This window comes from Tachysurus fulvidraco, chromosome 13, assembly GCF_022655615.1.
Source record: "Tachysurus fulvidraco isolate hzauxx_2018 chromosome 13, HZAU_PFXX_2.0, whole genome shotgun sequence".
Classification (NCBI taxonomy): domain Eukaryota; kingdom Metazoa; phylum Chordata; class Actinopteri; order Siluriformes; family Bagridae; genus Tachysurus; species Tachysurus fulvidraco.
In genome coordinates, this window is record NC_062530.1 from 20859840 (window position 1) to 20879446 (window position 19607).

The window sequence follows — 19607 nt, forward strand, 5'->3', positions numbered from 1 at the left end:
GTGGAATCCACTCTGCACCAGCACACACACAATTGTCTCATTATGTCAAGATGTCAGAGAATGTTTTGTGCTTTTACAACTTGTTCAGTACACCTTTTGATGATGCTAAGTCATTCATTCACCTTCAGTAAGTACTTTATGCTTCTCAGGGTTGCTAGCGATCTGATGCTAGCCTGTCCTGGGAATACATGAGACACCGGTCCATCTCAACACCCTGTGCAGCAATTTCGAGTCATTACTCTACTAACAAACACGTTCGAAAAAAGCTAGTTGTGGCACACTTTTTGTTCTACTTTAACATCTTACAGCTATTTTTGTCCATTTTACAATTAGAAACATATACAATGCCTAATTACTTCCATTATGTATAGTGCTGATAATATAAACATTATATGGGCATGCCTGACCTTACTGCTTGCAGATGTTCATGCTGTATTTAATCTAAAATCAGGGCTCCAGCTAGAACATACGTATGGAACGTGGTGGTAAGCAGGTGGAAAATATTTTCTAATTAGAAAATGTCTAACCTGCAGACTATCCCATGCAACTCAGGGCAGAAGATCAACCCATCACAGGGCAAAAACATACACACCAGACAATTTATAGGTGCCAATCATCATGTCATCAAAAAGGGAGGAAATAAGAATTGTGGTTGTTGTTGTCTTTTGGCTGCTTCCTGTTCAGGGCATTTGATACTAGCACATGTTTTATATCAGATGCCCTTCCTTATGTAACCCTGCCATTTTATCTGGGCTTGGGACTGGCACCCCCAGTGGCTAGGTTGGTTCCTTGCCTGGGAATCAAACCCTGGCCATAACAGGAAGAGCAGGAGGAAACCAGAGTGCCCTGAGGAAGCCCCCAAATGATGGGGAGAACATGCAAACCCTGAACACATAGGACAAAGACATGAATCAAGTCCCCAATAATTGTTGGTGGAAGGCAAACATGTTAAACACTTAGTGACATTTCTCTTATTGATGATAACTAGTTTTCCTATATTATGTTATTCTACTAAGCCTTCAGATTTAGCCTTCAGTATGATTATGTGAGGTAAAATAACTTCTAAAGTGTTAATTATTTATGTACAAAAAGGGCCCAGGCTTTAGTATCATTAGTTTTGAGATCAGTAGTAATTATTTGAAGGTCATTACATTTAATTGAACAATTAACACATTTGTGTTGTTAACAGAATGACTTTGGAGGTCACAGGAGTTTGGTGAATAAGTGGACCACTTTCCTTAAAGCTCGGCTCATCTGCTCAGTCCCAGGCCTTAACGGAATTGACACACACTTTGATGAGCTGCGTAAGTTGCCATAAGGTGTGACTGAGTGAGTGTGTGAGCGAGTGATGGAGATAGCGGGAGGGTAATTTTGAGATGTCCATGACTTTCTGCTTTTGTTCTTTTCAGAGGACATTTTTCTGATGAGCTCAAAGGACACCAAGAACCCTATCATCTACGCAGTGTTCACAACATCCAGGTACATTTAAAGATCATTTACCTGAAACATGTAAGTGTAATTAATACTGACTCTGATTGCTATCAAACCTGTATGTGTTTGCTTCACAGTAATATCTTTAAAGGCTCAGCAGTGTGTATGTACAGCATGGCTGATGTAAGGAGGGTGTTTTTGGGTCCCTATGCTCACAGAGATGGACCCAATTACCAGTGGGTGCCATTTCTAGGCAGAGTTCCCTATCCACGTCCTGGCACGGTGAGACGGCTTAAAGTTAGAACTAAATTAGCACATAGGAATAGTTCAGGAAAATGGACTGTATCTTTATTACCTGTTTCTGTTCTTATAACAGTGTCCAAGTAAAACCTTTGGAGGGTTTGAGTCCACAAAGGATCTACCTGATGATGTTATCACTTTTGCCCGGAGTCATCCAGCTATGTACAACCCAGTGCTTCCCCTCAACAACCGCCCAATCATTATCAAGACTGATGTGGATTACCAGTTCACACAGATCGTTGTTGACCGAGTGGAGGCAGAAGACGGACAGTACGACGTCATGTTCATTGGCACAGGTGAGCAGAATAGAGGATATATTGGAGTGTCATAACCATGCTGTCATTGATAAAATCCTTAGAATGTGTTAGCAAGTGAAGTTCTATAACTAATACATTATTTTACTTTTGTTTTTATCATAGTGTAGCATGGTATATTATAGTACAGTATAGTATAGTATAGTATAGTATAGTATAGTATAGTATAGTATAGCCTTTTTCTTAGCAATATATTAGGATATACTGTCAAGTAGTATTTAAGATACAAACCAGGATTGCGAAGTGCAAATAAAAAAAATATATAGTATTCTTTACTTAGCATTAAAATGCCAGGCTAATATAGTATATCATACTATTATATTGAACAGAGTATATAAGTATATAAGTAATACAGATGGAAGAATATAGTGCAGTATGCTATGGTGTCATGCAGTGTAGTATAGTGTAGTATAGAACAACAGTACAGTACAGTACATTATTAATTAAAAGCATTTTAAGACAATCCAAAAAAGATGATGGAATCAGTATGATGAAATAAAAAGAGAAATGTAAATAAATAAATAAATAAATAAATAAATAAATAAATAAATAAATAAATGTTGACTAAAGAATTTGAACAAAAAGGATGACACTAAATTGATTGAGGAAAAAAATCTAGTAAAAAAATTATTAATTTTAAATTTTAATTATTTAACTATAATAATAATATTTATTATTAATATAGTATTTTATAAATGGTACTCATTTAGTAGTTAATTATTATCATTTCAGATCTCGGCACGGTTCTTAAGGTGGTCTCAATTCCCAGAGGCACTTGGCATGACCTTGAGGAAGTTTTACTGGAAGAGATGACTGTGTTTAGGGTATGAACAATTCCTGGATTATATCTCATTTATATAAAGCATGCAATCTTTTGTGTTGCAGCTCCTGGGGGTTGATGTAAATGTTTTTATTCTTGCAGGAACCAACAGCTATAACAGCTATGGAGCTTTCCACCAAACAGGTAAGGTTTAGCTGACATCTGCCGCTGCTCCGAACCCATAATCACATAATCTGCAAAATGTAGCAGTAAAAGTATTTATACTAATAGGTTATTAACATATTGTTACAAATAGTAAGTAAGGTTGATGGAATGACTCCAAGGGGAGAGCTGGCCACAAAGTTACATGAGAGCTCTGTGGACAGGAGTAATACAACACTGCTGGATCTGCCATATACCACAAAAATACTCAGCGTAGCTCTTCCCTCATAGTGTAAGTCTCTCTCCATAGCTTACATTTTACTGAGTTAGCAAGGATTCCATGGTTGTGGTGTTATATAACCCTTAAAACCCTTACAAATGAAATTTTAAAACAAATCTGAATAAAAAAACAACAACATGCATTTATTCATTCAAAATTGATTAAACCCATCTTAACAGGCAGCATTTTTATTTATTTATTTATTTATTTATTTATTTATTTTACAAGATTTATTTGACAGTGGTTGAGCAACAGCACATACTTCTTTACACAAATACACAAAATATAATTAACTAGATTCAATGTCAGAATACATGAGGATAATTAAAGATATTCTAATGATTTATGTAAAATATATATTTTTTAAATAATTTATTTTCAATCTACATTTTGCGTAACAACAATGCAATTTCGAACAGAACCAAAATAACTGAAAATAAAGAAAGCAAATTGACTTTTTTTCATTCCAAGATCTGCAGGAAATTCAGATGAACTTCCTATTGAACCCATGAAGTTTTATAGAGGATGAATACATTATATTTAGTAAAAAAAAAAAAAAACAGCATGAAATTTGTGGGAGGCAACAAAATTAGATTCTATTTTTTTTAACCTTTAATGGTTGACTCATAAAAAAATGTATTACTGCAAAACTAGGATTCCTCTTCTGTGTTGTGTAAATAAATCTGACACTGAGAGGTTGTCTTATTTTTTAATATTAAACAGCAGTGTATTTTTAATCTCGCTCTAAAACAACATTAACTAAAGCCATAACACAAGCAAATATAGAAACAAACCACTGAATCTCAAATGTGAATATCTGCCATATTTTGTATTTACATAAAAGTTAAACTGTCTCTACAGCAACAGCTCTATCTCGGCTCGAATATCGGTGTTTCCCAGATGCCTCTGCACCGCTGTGACGTTTATGGCAAGGCTTGCGCTGAATGCTGTCTAGCACGAGACCCCTACTGTGCCTGGGATGGCTCACAGTGTTCCCGATACTTCCCCACTGCTAAGAGGTAATCCCAGCTGGTGATCACAGCTTGTTTAACCGGGCCTGAAACTATGAGTGTGCTGCTGCACAGCTCTGCTATTCTGTAGGAGCGGAATATAAACACTGAATGAAAAAGCTCTGTAAAATGTGTCCAGAGTCACCCTTACAAAAGGTTACACAGAGTGCTCCTAAGGTGTAAAAGTGCTCCTAAGCTGCTACAACAGCAGCGTATTGTTAATTCCACCAAGTCATTTTTTTTTCTTTCAGCTCTTAGCTGTTTATGTAGAGAGATTTTAACTCACCTGCACAAACAGACTGGAACACGACAACAGGGAATGTGACATTTGAAATCAACAGCGCAGAGATTTCTAATCTGTAAACACAATGTCACAATGGATAAATTCAACCCAGACTTTTGTGTGTCACTCAGCTTCAGTACAAAATCAAAACTAAAATACAACTTGCACTACTTTTCTGTGTGCTTTCACGTGACCCTTACAGTACATGAAAATATCAGTTATCAGGAGCTTAAAAGAAAAGATGTTGTCTTTGTGTAATAAACAGTTCTTGGGAAATATGTGAGAATCCATGTGCTGGAGGTTTAGAAACAAAATCAAATAGACAACTGAAAAACCAGTATAGACATGAGTCAAAACATCAATTCATGGTCAATCCAGACAAAGAAAAATCCAAAGAGTAGCCTGGTGAGTCAAGAACATGGAAATTATCTATCAGTCCAAATTCTGTATCAGTGATAAGGAACCTGATGCCTGTGTCAGCAGACTCAGAGGACACCCTGGATGTTAATCCTAGGGTCTAACACTAGATTTTTTATTGTGGTTTACTCTTTTGTGATTTAACCTTATAATATAATATAATATAATATAATATAATATAATATAATATAATATAATATAATATAATATAATAATTCCTATTAAGTTATTGGTTTATTGGTTGCATTATTAACATATCATTAGCAAATGTTTGATATTATGGTTTGGCCAGATGTAATAATTATGTGCTCTTATTACCAGTATGTTTGTTTCAGTAATACAACAAGCTCTTCATTTATTTCACATTAGCAGAGAAACAGATAACATATTGCCTACATTATTAAGCTTGAGTAACCTTGAAAGGAAATTAATGCACAAAATAGATTCAGGACATATGTTGCTTGCCATGTTTTAAGAAAGGCCAAAGACTAAATCAGTGCTATATTACAGAGACCAAATAAGCCTGGAGCTTTAACAAGCATCGATTCACACACACACACACACACACACACACACACACACACACACACACACACACACACACACACACACACACACACACACACACACTTAATATTAGATGCAATTTACTTTGCATGTTAACCATGACAAATGAAGGTCTTATGGGCCTATGACAAAGACGAAATGCTTGCCCACCTCCAGCATTCCCTAATCATGTTTCATGTGTGTGTGTGTGTGTGTGTGTGTGTGTGTCTGTGTGTGTGTGTGTGTCTAGGAGGACTCGGCGCCAGGACATCAGGAATGGAGACCCTCTCACTCAGTGTTCGGACCTGCAGCATAACGGTAAGAGCTGCAGATTTGACATGCCAACCCTCATTTAGCATTTTATAACTAACCCCAGAGCACTATATTCATCACCCCATCATACATGCACCATATAATTTACCTAAATGATTATAAAACATAGAATTTTCATTAGGCTTGACATTAAAGTTTAAAGAGAATTTCAATTGGCTCTCAGCCTCCACAATTATTACCTTCGGACTAAAATAAAATTTTAACCAAGCGAAACTGTGTTTAAGGCGTATATTTAACTTCGACGGAAGTCTTTCATAGCTACAGAAATACTCTCACGCAGGGACCTCACAGACTTTAATGTCTGAGTATTTTTGTTTCACATACCCACTTTGTTACACCCTTACTGAACTCCCATGGACTTCACATGCTACTTGCGTGAAATGTATATAGTTTGTGCGTTATGTCTCACACGTTGTTTGTACAAGTAGCATACTTTTTACACTTAATGCAAATCCTGTTCAGGTGCCATATATTGTTCACAATGTCACATGCACTTTAAGGGCATAACCTGATGAAGTGCACCTTTAGTATGTGATCACAAATTACTCACATTGTCGCATAAAAAAAACCCAATGAAAACATTATCAAATGTGAAATATATGTGATATTTCTGTAAGGGTCTAGCAGTCTATAGCAGGACTGTGATATGTGAATACGAAACACCCATAATCAATCAATAAATAAATTGTGTGTGTAGTTGTGAGTGCATGTGTGTCTATATGAGTAACTGCTCATGCTTTGAATTAGCAGCTCATATCCTCTCTGCTGGACATTAGGGCCCCTTTCAGATGCATGAGAATGTGATTAGAATGAACGTGGACACATTTATAAAAACTCTCTCTCTCTCTCTCATTCTCTCTCTCATTCTCTCTCTCTCTCTCTCTCTCTCTCTCTCTCTCTCTCTCTCTCTCTCTCTCTCTCTCTCTCTCTCTATCTCACACACACACACACACACACACACACACACACACACACACACACACACACACACACACACACACACACACACACACACACACACATTGACCATTGACATAGCCAGATCTCACTCTCTGCCCTCTACATGGCCGTGTCCCAATGGAAATGTGGATCTTGAAATGGAAACTCTTTCTTTTTTTTTAGACGAGGAGAATGGTGAGAGCACCCTGCTGGATAAAACAGTGTATGGGGTGGAGAACAGCAGCTCCTTCCTGGAGTGCAGCCCTAAGTCTCAGCGTGCTCTGATCTACTGGCAGTTCCAGAGACATGGAGAGAACCGCAAACAAGAGGTACGTATGTGTGTGTAACAGTGTGTATGAAAAGTAAGCAGAAACACTGGAAATCTTATGCTGTAATCTGGATGTATTTTTATATCTTGGTGTTCCAGTGAGGATAATATTTTAGTTATTTTTTAAATCCTGACACTCTGCTGTAAGAATATCTTTTTATATCTTGTCACTAGATAAGTACGTTCACTATCATCATAAATTCATGTATTTTATCAGTGGAACTCATCCGTCTCAGGTATAACAGGATCTTTGTCTTAAATAAAATGGGTTAAAAATGCATAAAATAAAATAAAATAAAATAAAAAAATAAAATAAATAGATTTAGTAGGAAAAACATATCTTTATAAGAACTTACATATCTTTATAAGCCTACTTGAGAATACATAAAAATGTTTTCATAAAATATAAAATAAAATATAGATAATTAAATATATAATACATGAATTATATTACATTAATTAATTTATATTACTTAGCATGTACTTAAGTAAACATATTGAGCTGAATCTGGCATATGTGTCTGTGTGGTGTGTGTGGTGTGTGTGTGTATGTGTGTTTATAGATAAAATCTGATGAACGAGTGCTGGGAACTGAACAGGGTCTACTAATCCGAAGTCTTCTTCCGAAGGACTCGGGTGTGTATTACTGCCACGCAGTGGAACATGGTTTCATCCAGACACTCCTGCGGCTGACGCTACATGTCATCCCCTCTGATCACCTGGACGATCTCATACAACGGCCACCCTCAGATACCGGCCGCTCCACACACGGCAAACTTTGGTACCAGGACTTTTTGTCTCTGATCGATCCACCCGGCCCCAACAGTGTGGACCAGCTTTGTGAGCAAGTGTGGAAGAAAGAGAGGAAGCAGCGGAGGCAAAAAAACCATCACCTACATGCTACACAATCACATGCTGCTCAGCTTCTTCACACCAGTCAGTCAAACTCCAGCAAGTGGAAGCTCATGCAGGAGAGCAAGAAAGGACGCAATCGTAGGACCCACGAGACACCGCGGGCTCCTCGCAGCGTGTGACCTCATGCTTTTATGACTGCGCCCCCAAATGCCAGATAAAGAGAAATGACTCTGACCGTTCTACTGACTGTGAGTCTGAGAGGCACACACAGGAAATGTGAATAAAATATTCCACCCCTCCTGTACACAGAGTGTATGTTGGTGGCGAAGCACACTTTCACTCAGAGCTTTTCATTCAGACTAAACATCCAGGAGTCCCCAGTGGAAAGTTTCACTCATACCACGAATGGATATAATAACACACAGGGACAATATTCTGTAAATATTACACAGAATTCATTGGACTATGAGACGTACTTCTGTCTATCAGAAAAATAGGCACAGCTGAAGGCCACTGACTAAACATCTGTGCGTATATACTGCACAAAACTCATAAATGTGTATCTGCAGAACAAAGCTGAGTCAAACCCTTTCCCAGTGAAGATTCAGCTTGTCTCAGTGTCCCCTCTTTGTCCCACCAGCTATTTTCCTTCTCCTTATTTTTAACTGCTCCAAAAGCATTTGGCCACGACACTAATACACAATGTATGTGTTCTTTTTGTCAATAAGCTTTCCGGCATAAATGCATCCGTCAGCTATTTTGTAGAGTAATATTTAATTTTATACTTTGTCAGAATTATATATAAAAATATTACATGATATAGAGTTATTTTATTAACGGGTCTCTTCATCTTCTCATCCAAGCCTCTGTTTTCTGGGATACTAAACATTTGAACTCTCATTTTCTTTATCAGAGCTGCTTTTTGATTTTCAGTATAACCTTAAAGATAGAAATCTTTATTCATCAGAAGGAGACACGCAACATCAGCACGATTGTTTATACGCCGGCCCTCTTGAATGCTTGAATCTGATTGGGTAGAAAGTCTGAATTAATTTTCTGTAACAGTAGTGAGACAAATCGCAGGTTTGCGTTAATTCAAATGAATTTGTTTTTTTCCCTGCAGTAACAAGTTCACAGGAACTTGTGTGGTAAACATTCCACATAATTTACAGCTAATAAATTACAAAGAAATTAAAAAAATGAATGAAAAGCATCAAATTATTGCTGTTCTGACGTTTTCCATAAGGAGAAGTTCATGTGAAATTTTTGGAAGGAGTCTCCAGTGTCAGTGTTTGTAAATTTCAGATAGTTTTCCGACATAAAAAAGACTTAAGAGGAGAAAACTTTGCGATTTTACCCAATAATATGACAACCTACATTTGCTTTGCTTTGTCTGTTTATTGGGGCGTTTGTTTTTCCAAATATTTTACTTCAAGCCAGGTTACAAATGAGGGAATGATTTTTTACAGCTGTTAAACGTATGTTCCACAAAACCGAATAAAACAATACATTTTAATTTATTAATAAAAATTTTGAATCGGTGACAAATTGCCTTGTCAGACGAGCCAGAAAACACGTCTTGTGCTGTTAGAGCAAATTCTTTATACATTAATTCCTTTTCACATTGCCAGATCATCCTGTAAATGATTCGTTTGCTTTAACTGCAGACAGTGGGGTGTTTTCTTCCTTAATTAAATAAATTTATAATTGATCGTGTGTCAGCTGACACATTTTTAGCTGGTGATTTAATTTTCTTGATTAAAAAATAATCTCAAGATCGATCTTTTTTTTTTTTTTCCTAAATGTAAACCATTAGCAAATCAGACCTCTCTGACACTCCATTCATACTGTATGTATTTTATGCGTTTTCCTCTTGCTATAAATTTCAACTGACAGCCCATTTGTATTCTGCCTGCATTGTATTATCGTGAAGAACTAAATGCAGAAAGTGTAGTGTAGTTTTTCACTGGGAAAATGAAATAAATCTTTTTTAAATATGTTCCTGATTTTTTTTCCCTGTAGTACAGAAATAAAGAAATAACCTAGAAAAGACAGACGATATCGGTTTAATTCTAAAGAAATGTATGTAAAAACACCAGAATGTAGCTGTGAATATACTGTAAAATATTTGAGAAGAACGATAAACGTGTACAACCTGCATGCGAATGCTCTTCTCATCCCATTTGCTCCGCTAGCATTTGCAGTATCTAGTTAGTAATGTTGTGAGTTCCATGTATGGCTGTAGACTCCTGACAGTCCACATTTACTCTCAGGTGGATGTACTACTTCTCTTAGATATGTGACAAAGACAGTGTTAGCTAAGGGCTGTACTGCTGCCTATGGTACTCTCTCCCACTGTAGCTCACATGGATGATGTATACATTACACGGACCTGGATTCTCACAGGTCAGGCAGGACTGTGCATTTTTCTCTTTTTTACAATGTACAAAGAGAAATGTAACTCAAAACAGTGTATGGTTAATGGATCTTGGACAGAAAAGGACACTTCAAAAACAGTTGGGCAAAAATGGATGAAAAAAAAAAATGCTGCTGTAAATTATTTGTTTTGGCATGTATTCCAATGGTCTAATAAATGTGTCTTGTAAGAATTTTGCTCTGAAAAGGCGTGCTGCTATGTTCTTGTTGATAGATAGATAGATAGATAGATAGATAGATAGATAGATAGATAGATAGATAGATAGATAGATAGATAGATAGATAGATAGATAGATAGATAGATAGATAGATAGAACAAAAGTTTCTCAAAGAATGTAAGGAATCTGATAATAATGTGTATGTCAATATTCACACAGGGAAACTTCGACGTATTCATACTGGAATTTCTCATGTACTTGATTATCTGAACCGGAGGCCAAAAAATGGAATTTGTACCTGTTTTAGAGAACCAATCAGTCATGTCACACCCCACAGTGATGATTGATGGCTCATAAAAAAAAAGTAAACACTCAAGGATTTCTGTTTTTTATTAGCATTTTTGTTTTTACCTGGCCTACTAGGTACTTGGTCATAAGTATCTAAAATTGTAGGGCATTATCTTTAACCCCTAATATCCCAACCGAGGTAAAAATGTCTCACACTGAAAGCCAACAGTCTCCTGACTTGTTTTCTTGGCCTGATGGTTAGAGAGTCTGACTCCTAACCTTAAGGTTGTGGGTTCGAGTCTCAGGCCGGCCATGACTGAGGTGCCCTTGAGCAAGGCACCGAACCCCTGGGACTGCTCCCCAGGCTTTGGATGGGATAAATGCAGAGAACAAATTCTGAGTATGGGTCACCATACTTAACTGTATGTCACGTCACTTTTATATCAGACTTGAGGCCATAAATTAATTCATGTTTTATACTGATAGAAATGATCTAATGAGTCAGTTTCTATTCCACCAGCGGACTGGAATGTCATTGTACTGATTAAAGTTGATTTAAGTCTGAATGCGGCCCACAGGGAACATTATTGCCATTTGCAGAGATGGATCAAAGCCGTTCAGTTTCTTGAAATGGCATGACCCTGTGTCATGTTTTAATGAACACTACTTTACATTCATTCATTCATTCATTCATTCAATCAATCATCCCGAGTTAACTTTAACTGGGCAGGAACCCTGGAGGAACATTTGAGTCGCCAACACTACCCTCTGCACCACCATACCATTTTACATAATAGTATTGTATGAGATGATCAAGTGTTCTAAAGAAACAGGGTATTGAGATGCTTGTATAATGTTCTACAAGACAAATGGAGATCGGTAGCTCTTTCCACTATGCATGATCTACAGAGTAAGAATCTTTAAAGGAAACAATCATAACTTCAAAAAATATTTCTTATAGGAGAAGCTGTGGCATAGTGTCCTATGAGTGAAAGTATGGAGGTGGATGTTATTTAAACAAGAGACCTAAAGGCAAGCATTAATAGTGCAAGGTTAAGAGAGGTGTAACGTGTGAGCTTTTGGGCTGGTTGAGAACCAGACCAGCTGCTGCATTTTGAACCATCTGTTTATGATAGAAGGTCAGCCAGGAAGTCACAGTAGTCCGTTCACGAGATGCTGAAACCCAGGATTAGGAGTTGAGCTCCACAGTGTGAGAGGTACGTGTAAGTGTAGAATGCTAGCTGCTTTAACTTTAAAAGAAAGATCTACCTTGAAGAGCGTGAAAATTAATATTTATCAATAAATGAAAATCTTTATTGCCAACAAAGATTTATTTGGATTTTAATTCTGAGCTGATTTTTTTTTTTAGTTTAAACTGCTTTCAGTAATGTTACTTGATTTTCTCTTTTCTTCACTTAATTAACCAAAATCCTCTTCTATCTGCTAATATTGGAAATTAGCTTTTGGTTCATGAAGGGAGTGATGCAGCAGAACTTTGGTCCTTTAGTCTAAAGAGGAGATGCAAATTCCATGTGGTCTTTGAGGACAACAATCTCCTAATTAACAGACAATTGCCGGACTGTATATTTATAATCACCCTCCAATGTCACCCGAATGAGGATGTGGTACACTTTTGAGTCTGGTTCCTCTCAAGGTTTCTTCCTCTTCCATCCAAGGGAGTTTTTTCTCACCACAGTCACCTCAGGTGACAAATGAATCTTAAACTTTTGTATTGTATTAATCTTTGTTTAACATTTCATTTTTTGTATTATGTATCCCACAGTATGTTCTGAAAAGCTGTTTTGAGACAATATCCATTGTTAAAAGTTCTATACAATCAAATTTGAATTGAATTGAATAGTCTGTCCAGCTCTCTCATGACACTCTGCAGTGTCAACTTTCATGCGACTATTTTACAAACTACGTTAATAGCCGAATTACATTCTAGCACTTTCAGTCCAATGTTTGCTGTGTTATTTCATTCATTCATTCACTCATTCAATCATTCATTTATTCATTAATTCTTTCATTCTCTCTCACTCACTTATTTTCTACCGCTTATCCAAACTACTCGGGTCACGGGGAGCCTGTGCCAATCTCAGGCATCATCGGGCATCAAGGCAGGATACACCCTGGACGGAGTGCCAACCCATCACAGGGCGCACACACACACTCTCATTCACTCACGCAATCACACGCTACGGACGATTTTACAGAGATGCCAATCAACCTACCATGCATGTCTTTGCACCAGGGGAGGAAACCGGAGTACCCGGAGGAAACCCCCGAAGCATGTGGAGTACATGCAAACTCTACACACACAAGGCGGAGGCCGGAATCGAACCCCCAACCCTGGAGGTGTGAGGCAAAACGTGCTAACCACTAAGCCACCGTGCCCTCCTGTTGTGTTATTTCAGTTATTTCAACATTATTTGGCTGGATGTTTATGAAAATGGGGAATAAATTAGAAAGGTCTTGCTTGCTTCTTCGTCTTAAGTGTCAATGTATCTGGAGTAGCAAAGTCACCCTGTGATGTCAAAACAAAACAAAAATTGAGATGCATTTTAGCATTAAAAAACATCCCATTGATCAATTACTCGAGTGTTATTTTATAATTGGTGAGTAAAATTAAATAATCAATTTACTTTATATTACTAGTGATTTACATCATGCTTGTATCTAAGTTCATACACACAAGATGTTTTAACCACATGAGCTTTAGGGATACAAATTTTTAACATTGAGACGAGTCTTCCACCTAGTGGTGAAATTTGTTATCACATTCTAAATTTCACAGGTCCTCTAATATATTGTGAGTGTTTGATCGCCATCTGTAGTTGGCTCCAAGTATTGGAACATTTCTCCCGAAAGAGAACTAAATATGAACACACATGTTTATGGAGAACATCTGTGAACCCAAAGTATTTAGAAAAGTAACCTGTTAACTGAACACTGACTCGGAGACGCTTTGCTGGTGTTTCATAAATATGTCAATACGCCTTTCTTTGAAATGGTGCATTAATAGTGAAACAATCCTGCAGCTTATTTACAGCCTAATCAAAACAATAGAGAAATAAAAGTACATAATAAGTAACGTAAATGTTGTCTTACTCCTAAAATATGACTGTAGATGCGGTTAAGAATGAGGTCACATAATCTTTACACTTAGATCTATGAAACAGAGTATTATTAAATTTAGACTCCAAGCAATGAGTTAAAAGTCCAGTACTCCTTATACACTATATCCTTCATACACATGTCTCTACTCACTATGTTGCCTACATGCTGGCTCCTTGTCTTGAACATGTTTACATAGTTTTATTAGAACGTGAAAAACCATGTGTTTAAGAGAGGACCTCGCTTATCATGGTTCATGGAAAACCTCACACTATAATGGAAATGTCACTCAATGGCATTCCTCTATTGCATACCCAAAGCTACAGGCCACTGATGCAGAGACTCAGAATGAAAAAATATGGAACACTCCAGTCAGGATGAAATTAGGACAGAAAAAAAGTCAATCCTTTATCTCAGACTTGATCCTTGTTTGACTATAGACATTTATGCAGATAGTGGGTGAAATAAATTAATATACTGTAGCATTGCTATATATCATTCAACAGATTACTAGCACATGCGTTCATGGAGTGTTCTGTTATTTTTGTCTAGGTAATAACTACATGTGCTGCCCCTTGTGGGCTAAAATAAAATAATCCTCAAACGTCTTCAAAACTAGGTTTACATTTTGTTAACCGTCGTCTTCAGTTTTGTAATTCTTTATTAGCACATTTCTGTATAGAGGGTCACATATTGAACATGAAATCATAGCTAATAAGAAAGTATGTGAAAAGTGAATAGAGCAGTTATTTGGCATTACAGCCATCAAATTAGTGTTTTATTTAGCGTTTCAATGTTAATGTGTGGGCTAATTAACGATTACTTATGCTTATGTAATATATACAAGACATGTTCTATTATCTCTTAATGGAACATGTTTAAGAAAATGAAAGCTGTATTTTAAAAGTGCAGATTCCAAAATACTGAGTAGATACTGTGTGTCAGATAAAAATACCAGGTATATTTTAATAATTAAAGACAGTTGGAACAAAAAAAAATTTACTAATAAATAATGGAGTGTAAACGGAATATTCAGAGATATTTCATCATATGTGTTTTTTTTAAGAGTTTAACATATGGTTGGGGTTAGATGCTAAAAAGTCAGCATCTTAATCAACATTAATCAGTTTCCAATAATAGCATGTCTCTATCTGTTTTATCCTTTAAAACACTGATAGATTTGTACCACAGGCATTCGTCAATGCTAACCATTGTATTTTTATCCGCAAAACCAGTAGGTTCCTTTTATCTGTTTTAACATACGGAACAGTTACTTAGCTTAAGAGTTGCTACATTTTTCTTCTCCTGTAACCGAAATGAGTCTGTCTGTGTTTTTGCCTCGTTTCCGTCTCCTGTCTTGCCCTGCTGTTAATTGTTTGCTCCGCCCACTCATTTGTAACCATGGACACTAATTGCTCTCAATCCTTTCCCCAGGTGTGTTGTCTTAGTTTCTGATTGTCTCCGCTTTGTGATTGGTTCCTGTTTGCTATATCTACTCTGTTTGTTCACTTCCCTGGTGTTAGTCGTTGTTGGTATGTTGTGTGTTTCTGTTCGATGTTCCCTTTGCCTGTTCGTTCTGCCTTGTGTTGCCTGCCTGACTGTTTTTCTGTTTCGTGTGTTGGCCGATTAAAACTCTAAAAACTGCATTTGGATCCTCACTCGCCTTTGTCCCGCCATGACAGTAACATTAATAAGAACGAAAATGTAGCCTTCTGTCGTTTTATAGTTAAACCCCGAAGCCTAAAATCCTCAAATCTGACGATTCTACCTGTGTTTATTTCTGATTGTTACATATCGCTGACACTGGAGACTCCTTCTAAAGTTATAATGTATTAAGAACAAGATCATTAATATAAACTGATTGTTACAGCAAATGTTATAGTAAATGAATCAACACATTCCTGCTTATCAAAATCACATAAGCTGCTAATGTTGCCAATCATCTGTACTGAATGCACACTTATGAGAAACGTTTAATACGAGACATACATTACTAAAGTATTCCCAGAGATATGTTGTGCTTTGTAGTAATGTAGACAGGAGGAGATCACACATATACACAATCTAATCCAGTTATGCTTAAACATTACTTAAGACTGCTTTAAAGATTTCATGTGTCTTTTTGAAAATATGTTATTGTGAAAGTCAAGATACTGTATATAGAATTGTGAAGTAAGCTACACAGGCATGTGCTGAACATCTGCAGGCACACTCGCATGCATGCACACCGAGTGATTTACACTCCGAAAGCTTCATCCAGGTTCAGAGATCAGACCCTCTTGGCCAATAATCTGGGTGTGGAGATGCTCAATGAGGCAGAGAGGTGACTGCTGATCACTGACGATAGCAGGGTTCATTGATGCACAGTGAGACAGACAGGGAGAGACTCATCTCATTGGTGGTGAGCGATTGTTTTTGTGGCATGGGTGAAGAGTTGACTTGTACACCTGTGTGAACCCTGACATCTTTTACAAATTTTTCACATTTTTACCCGAATACCATTTAAATGTTTGTGTATTAACATTTATCTATTAACATGGTTACCTTTAATCATACCTCCATCTATATTTTCATTTTGCCTTTCTTCCACACAGAAAATCTGTGAAGAAAGTATTTTTCCTCCAATTCCGTGAGCACCCAATAACACTGCAAGGTGAAGGTCTGCTTCAGGTGACGTGATGGGAACTAGTAATTAAAGTAAGAACTAGTTCTCAATTGCAAAGTTGTAATTACTTACAATTTGTCATTATTTTTTTTCCATAAGTAGACTTGGGTAAGTGGACTTCCAAGTACAAACACTCCCCATAGTATATCGCACCCCAAAACTGATTGACAGGTTTCTGTCTAAGGCATCGGTAATGCAAAATGTAAAGTGAATACTATTTGAATTTTAGCATACTCCATAAACAACACAGATGAAGTGAACAAGCTAATGATGTAACTGCTATTGGTGTAGCAATGTGAAATAGCCATTACTTTTAAGACAAACAGTAATAAGTGATTTGCATTTGCATTTGAATTATGTCAGTGTCCACAAGTACAATCTGCAATCACTTCGAAAAATGGCTGAAAATTATGCCATAGAAAATAAGAATAAGAAAGTATAAATGTAAACGTAAAGGCTTTTCTCAGGCTACGAAACAAATAAGTGGAAGTTGATGGCGCAGTACTCTGCACTGTATTGACATTTTGAGCGGAAAATCCATTGGTGTGTGATATATATATACATTGTGTGTGTGTGTGTGTGTGTGTGTGTGTGTGTGTGTGTGTGTGTGTGTGTGTGTGTGTGTGTGGGTGTATTTGTGTGGGTTGGCAGACTGAGCTAAAACGTTATCCCCTCAGTGGAGTGTCATGCCAGCACTCTCTTTATGTCGGTTTGCAGAGGGTTGCCCTTGGAGAGGTTGTGCTGTCTGAAGTGTTTGGTTATGACAGCTATACAGCTATGGTTAGGGTGTGCACAAGAGTGCTTCATAATAATTTCCAGACTCGCTGAACAGTATGTCCTTCTTTCCGTCTTGCTCGAGAGCACTACGTCCTGAAACAGCAAAGAAAAATTGGGGGAAAAGTTGCCAGGTACGGAACATGGCATGCACTCCGGATATTGTGCTCTAATGGCTTAGGCTTTGTGCCTGTTAGCTTTGGCATCTAACACCGTAACATTTGCCACCGATAATCAGTTCAATATCAAAGCTAATATAAAATGAATCAGTGAATGAGAATGTAATTTAATCCACAAACTGCCTAAATGACTTGCACATTCATTTTTAAAATAAACGTGATATAATAAAATTCGGTTTGTTTGTTTTTGCTTGAACTTCTTCATCAGCATTGTCTGATATTACCTGTATGTCGGTTTAGCTGCTGATGGAGGCACCTGTTGATTTAGCTGTTGCTTTATTTCTATCTAAAGACAGCATCTGCTCAGCTGCACACGTTACTAAAACAGATCAGGTTTCAAAGCATCATGCTAACACTGCCATCAGTACCATTGTGCTGTCATCTCATAGACTGCAAACGCATATGTCGCATTTTGGTAATTTGAGGCCAGAGATCGGTATTATATATATTTTTATTTTTTTAACCAGTGTTAATCAGTGTTCTTCTGTGATGTAAATTGAACACACCGGTGCTATCCACTAATCCACTCACAGGAATAATGTAAATACAATTCCATCCGATAACTGGATCGTTAAGAACGTATGCATATATTTCAATATAAAGATGAACAATGTGTTCCAGGTTGAATTGAAAGGTCTGTCCAGGTTAAAACAACACATTGGTCACTATCATTCAGATGATCTTTATAATTCTACCACTTTGCAAAAAAAACTTTATAATTCAGATGTTATGCAACAAAAAAATGAGATAGTCTTCAGCTGTGAAACACAAAACATTTGCTCAAGGTCACTGAAACATAACACAGAAGAACTGTCATCTGACCTTTGACCCTGGATAATCCTTATGTCATCGTATCTAATCCTGACCTCCGAAAGACCAGTGCAGAGTGAGGTCATGCACGGTCATCTCTCTCTCTCTCTCTCTCTCTCTCTCTCTCTCTCTCTCTCTCTCTCTACCCATTCACTTTAGAGATGGGGATTTTTCTTAAGATCTGGCATATCTAACAATCCAGAGATGAAAGAAAGCTTTACTTGGCTACATGTACGTCCTATTATAGCTTGCTCTTATGTTGCTGTTGAGAAGACTGTTGACACTTTTCCATTATCTTTGTACCAGGCACTACAACGTGCCAAAGGTTATCACTGATCTTCTCCTTTTGAAAAGACAAAAAAACCCATAAATATCAGTACAGGTCATGAATGCCGTCCTTTACACATGTCACATACAAATTAAGTGCCTAGTAAACCTGAGGTAAACCTCTCTCACCGATCTGTTCAAAGAGAGCCAAAGAGGTGCTTAGTGCTCATGGGAGTATCAGCACGTCTGGATTTTTTATATATAGCTGCGCATTAATTACTGGCAGAAGCAGTTACACTGAAACCGTGATTAACAGTCTTTACTTTTAAGTATTCAACTTTACCTCTCTTAAATGTTTGTACATTAGTAGTCCACAGATCGATCATATCCAGAGGATATAATGTGTAAACACTTCAACTGAAGTACATTATAAAACACAAAATAGTTTGTAGAGAGATAAGGACTTTATAAAATGTAAATATTAATGGCAGAAATAAAGAAGCTTGTCGAAGAAAAAGTACCAGCATGGTCATGATGTATAATGTGTAACCCAGGGGTAAAGTGGTTGTTACTTTTGTTGATGGTTCAAAATCATACCATGATCATTTCTGGACATTTGAGAACTCGACAGTGTTTTTGTTGGAAGCTCACCAGAGCAATTACTGTATTTTGTGTGCAAGAATGACTCCATTCGATCATGATCGATTACATTTATTTTTCATTTGCTAACATGCATGGTTTAAAACTGAATCACACTGGCAACACTCTTTACACAGTCAGCAAAATCGAGGACTACACAAACCAAAATGTGAATCCTTTATCATTCTGCATTTATTGACCACATCTTCTAAAATCGATGAACTCTTTTGTCATTAGTGGTATATTCCTATAAAGATGTAGTAATTTTGTTTTGGTGTTTTGAGCACATTTTAAAGATGAGATTAAACATTTGACC

General features: G+C 37.0%; 1 protein-coding gene across 1 annotated transcript in view; it reads left to right on the forward strand.

Annotated features, from left to right (window-relative positions):
- The window catches only part of sema3ab (sema domain, immunoglobulin domain (Ig), short basic domain, secreted, (semaphorin) 3Ab), a 28087-nt gene extending 17520 nt beyond the window's left edge, over window positions 1–10567 (forward strand). The window contains exons 8-17 of the mRNA XM_027161898.2: window positions 1190–1304; window positions 1410–1479; window positions 1569–1713; window positions 1808–2027; window positions 2778–2869; window positions 2968–3009; window positions 4109–4266; window positions 5754–5821; window positions 6959–7104; window positions 7667–10567. Of these exons, the coding sequence (XP_027017699.1) occupies window positions 1190–1304; window positions 1410–1479; window positions 1569–1713; window positions 1808–2027; window positions 2778–2869; window positions 2968–3009; window positions 4109–4266; window positions 5754–5821; window positions 6959–7104; window positions 7667–8137 (1527 nt within the window). The 3' untranslated portion in view covers window positions 8138–10567. The remainder of the gene's footprint in view (window positions 1–1189; window positions 1305–1409; window positions 1480–1568; window positions 1714–1807; window positions 2028–2777; window positions 2870–2967; window positions 3010–4108; window positions 4267–5753; window positions 5822–6958; window positions 7105–7666) is intronic.
- The last annotated feature ends 9040 nt before the right edge of the window (window positions 10568–19607 follow it).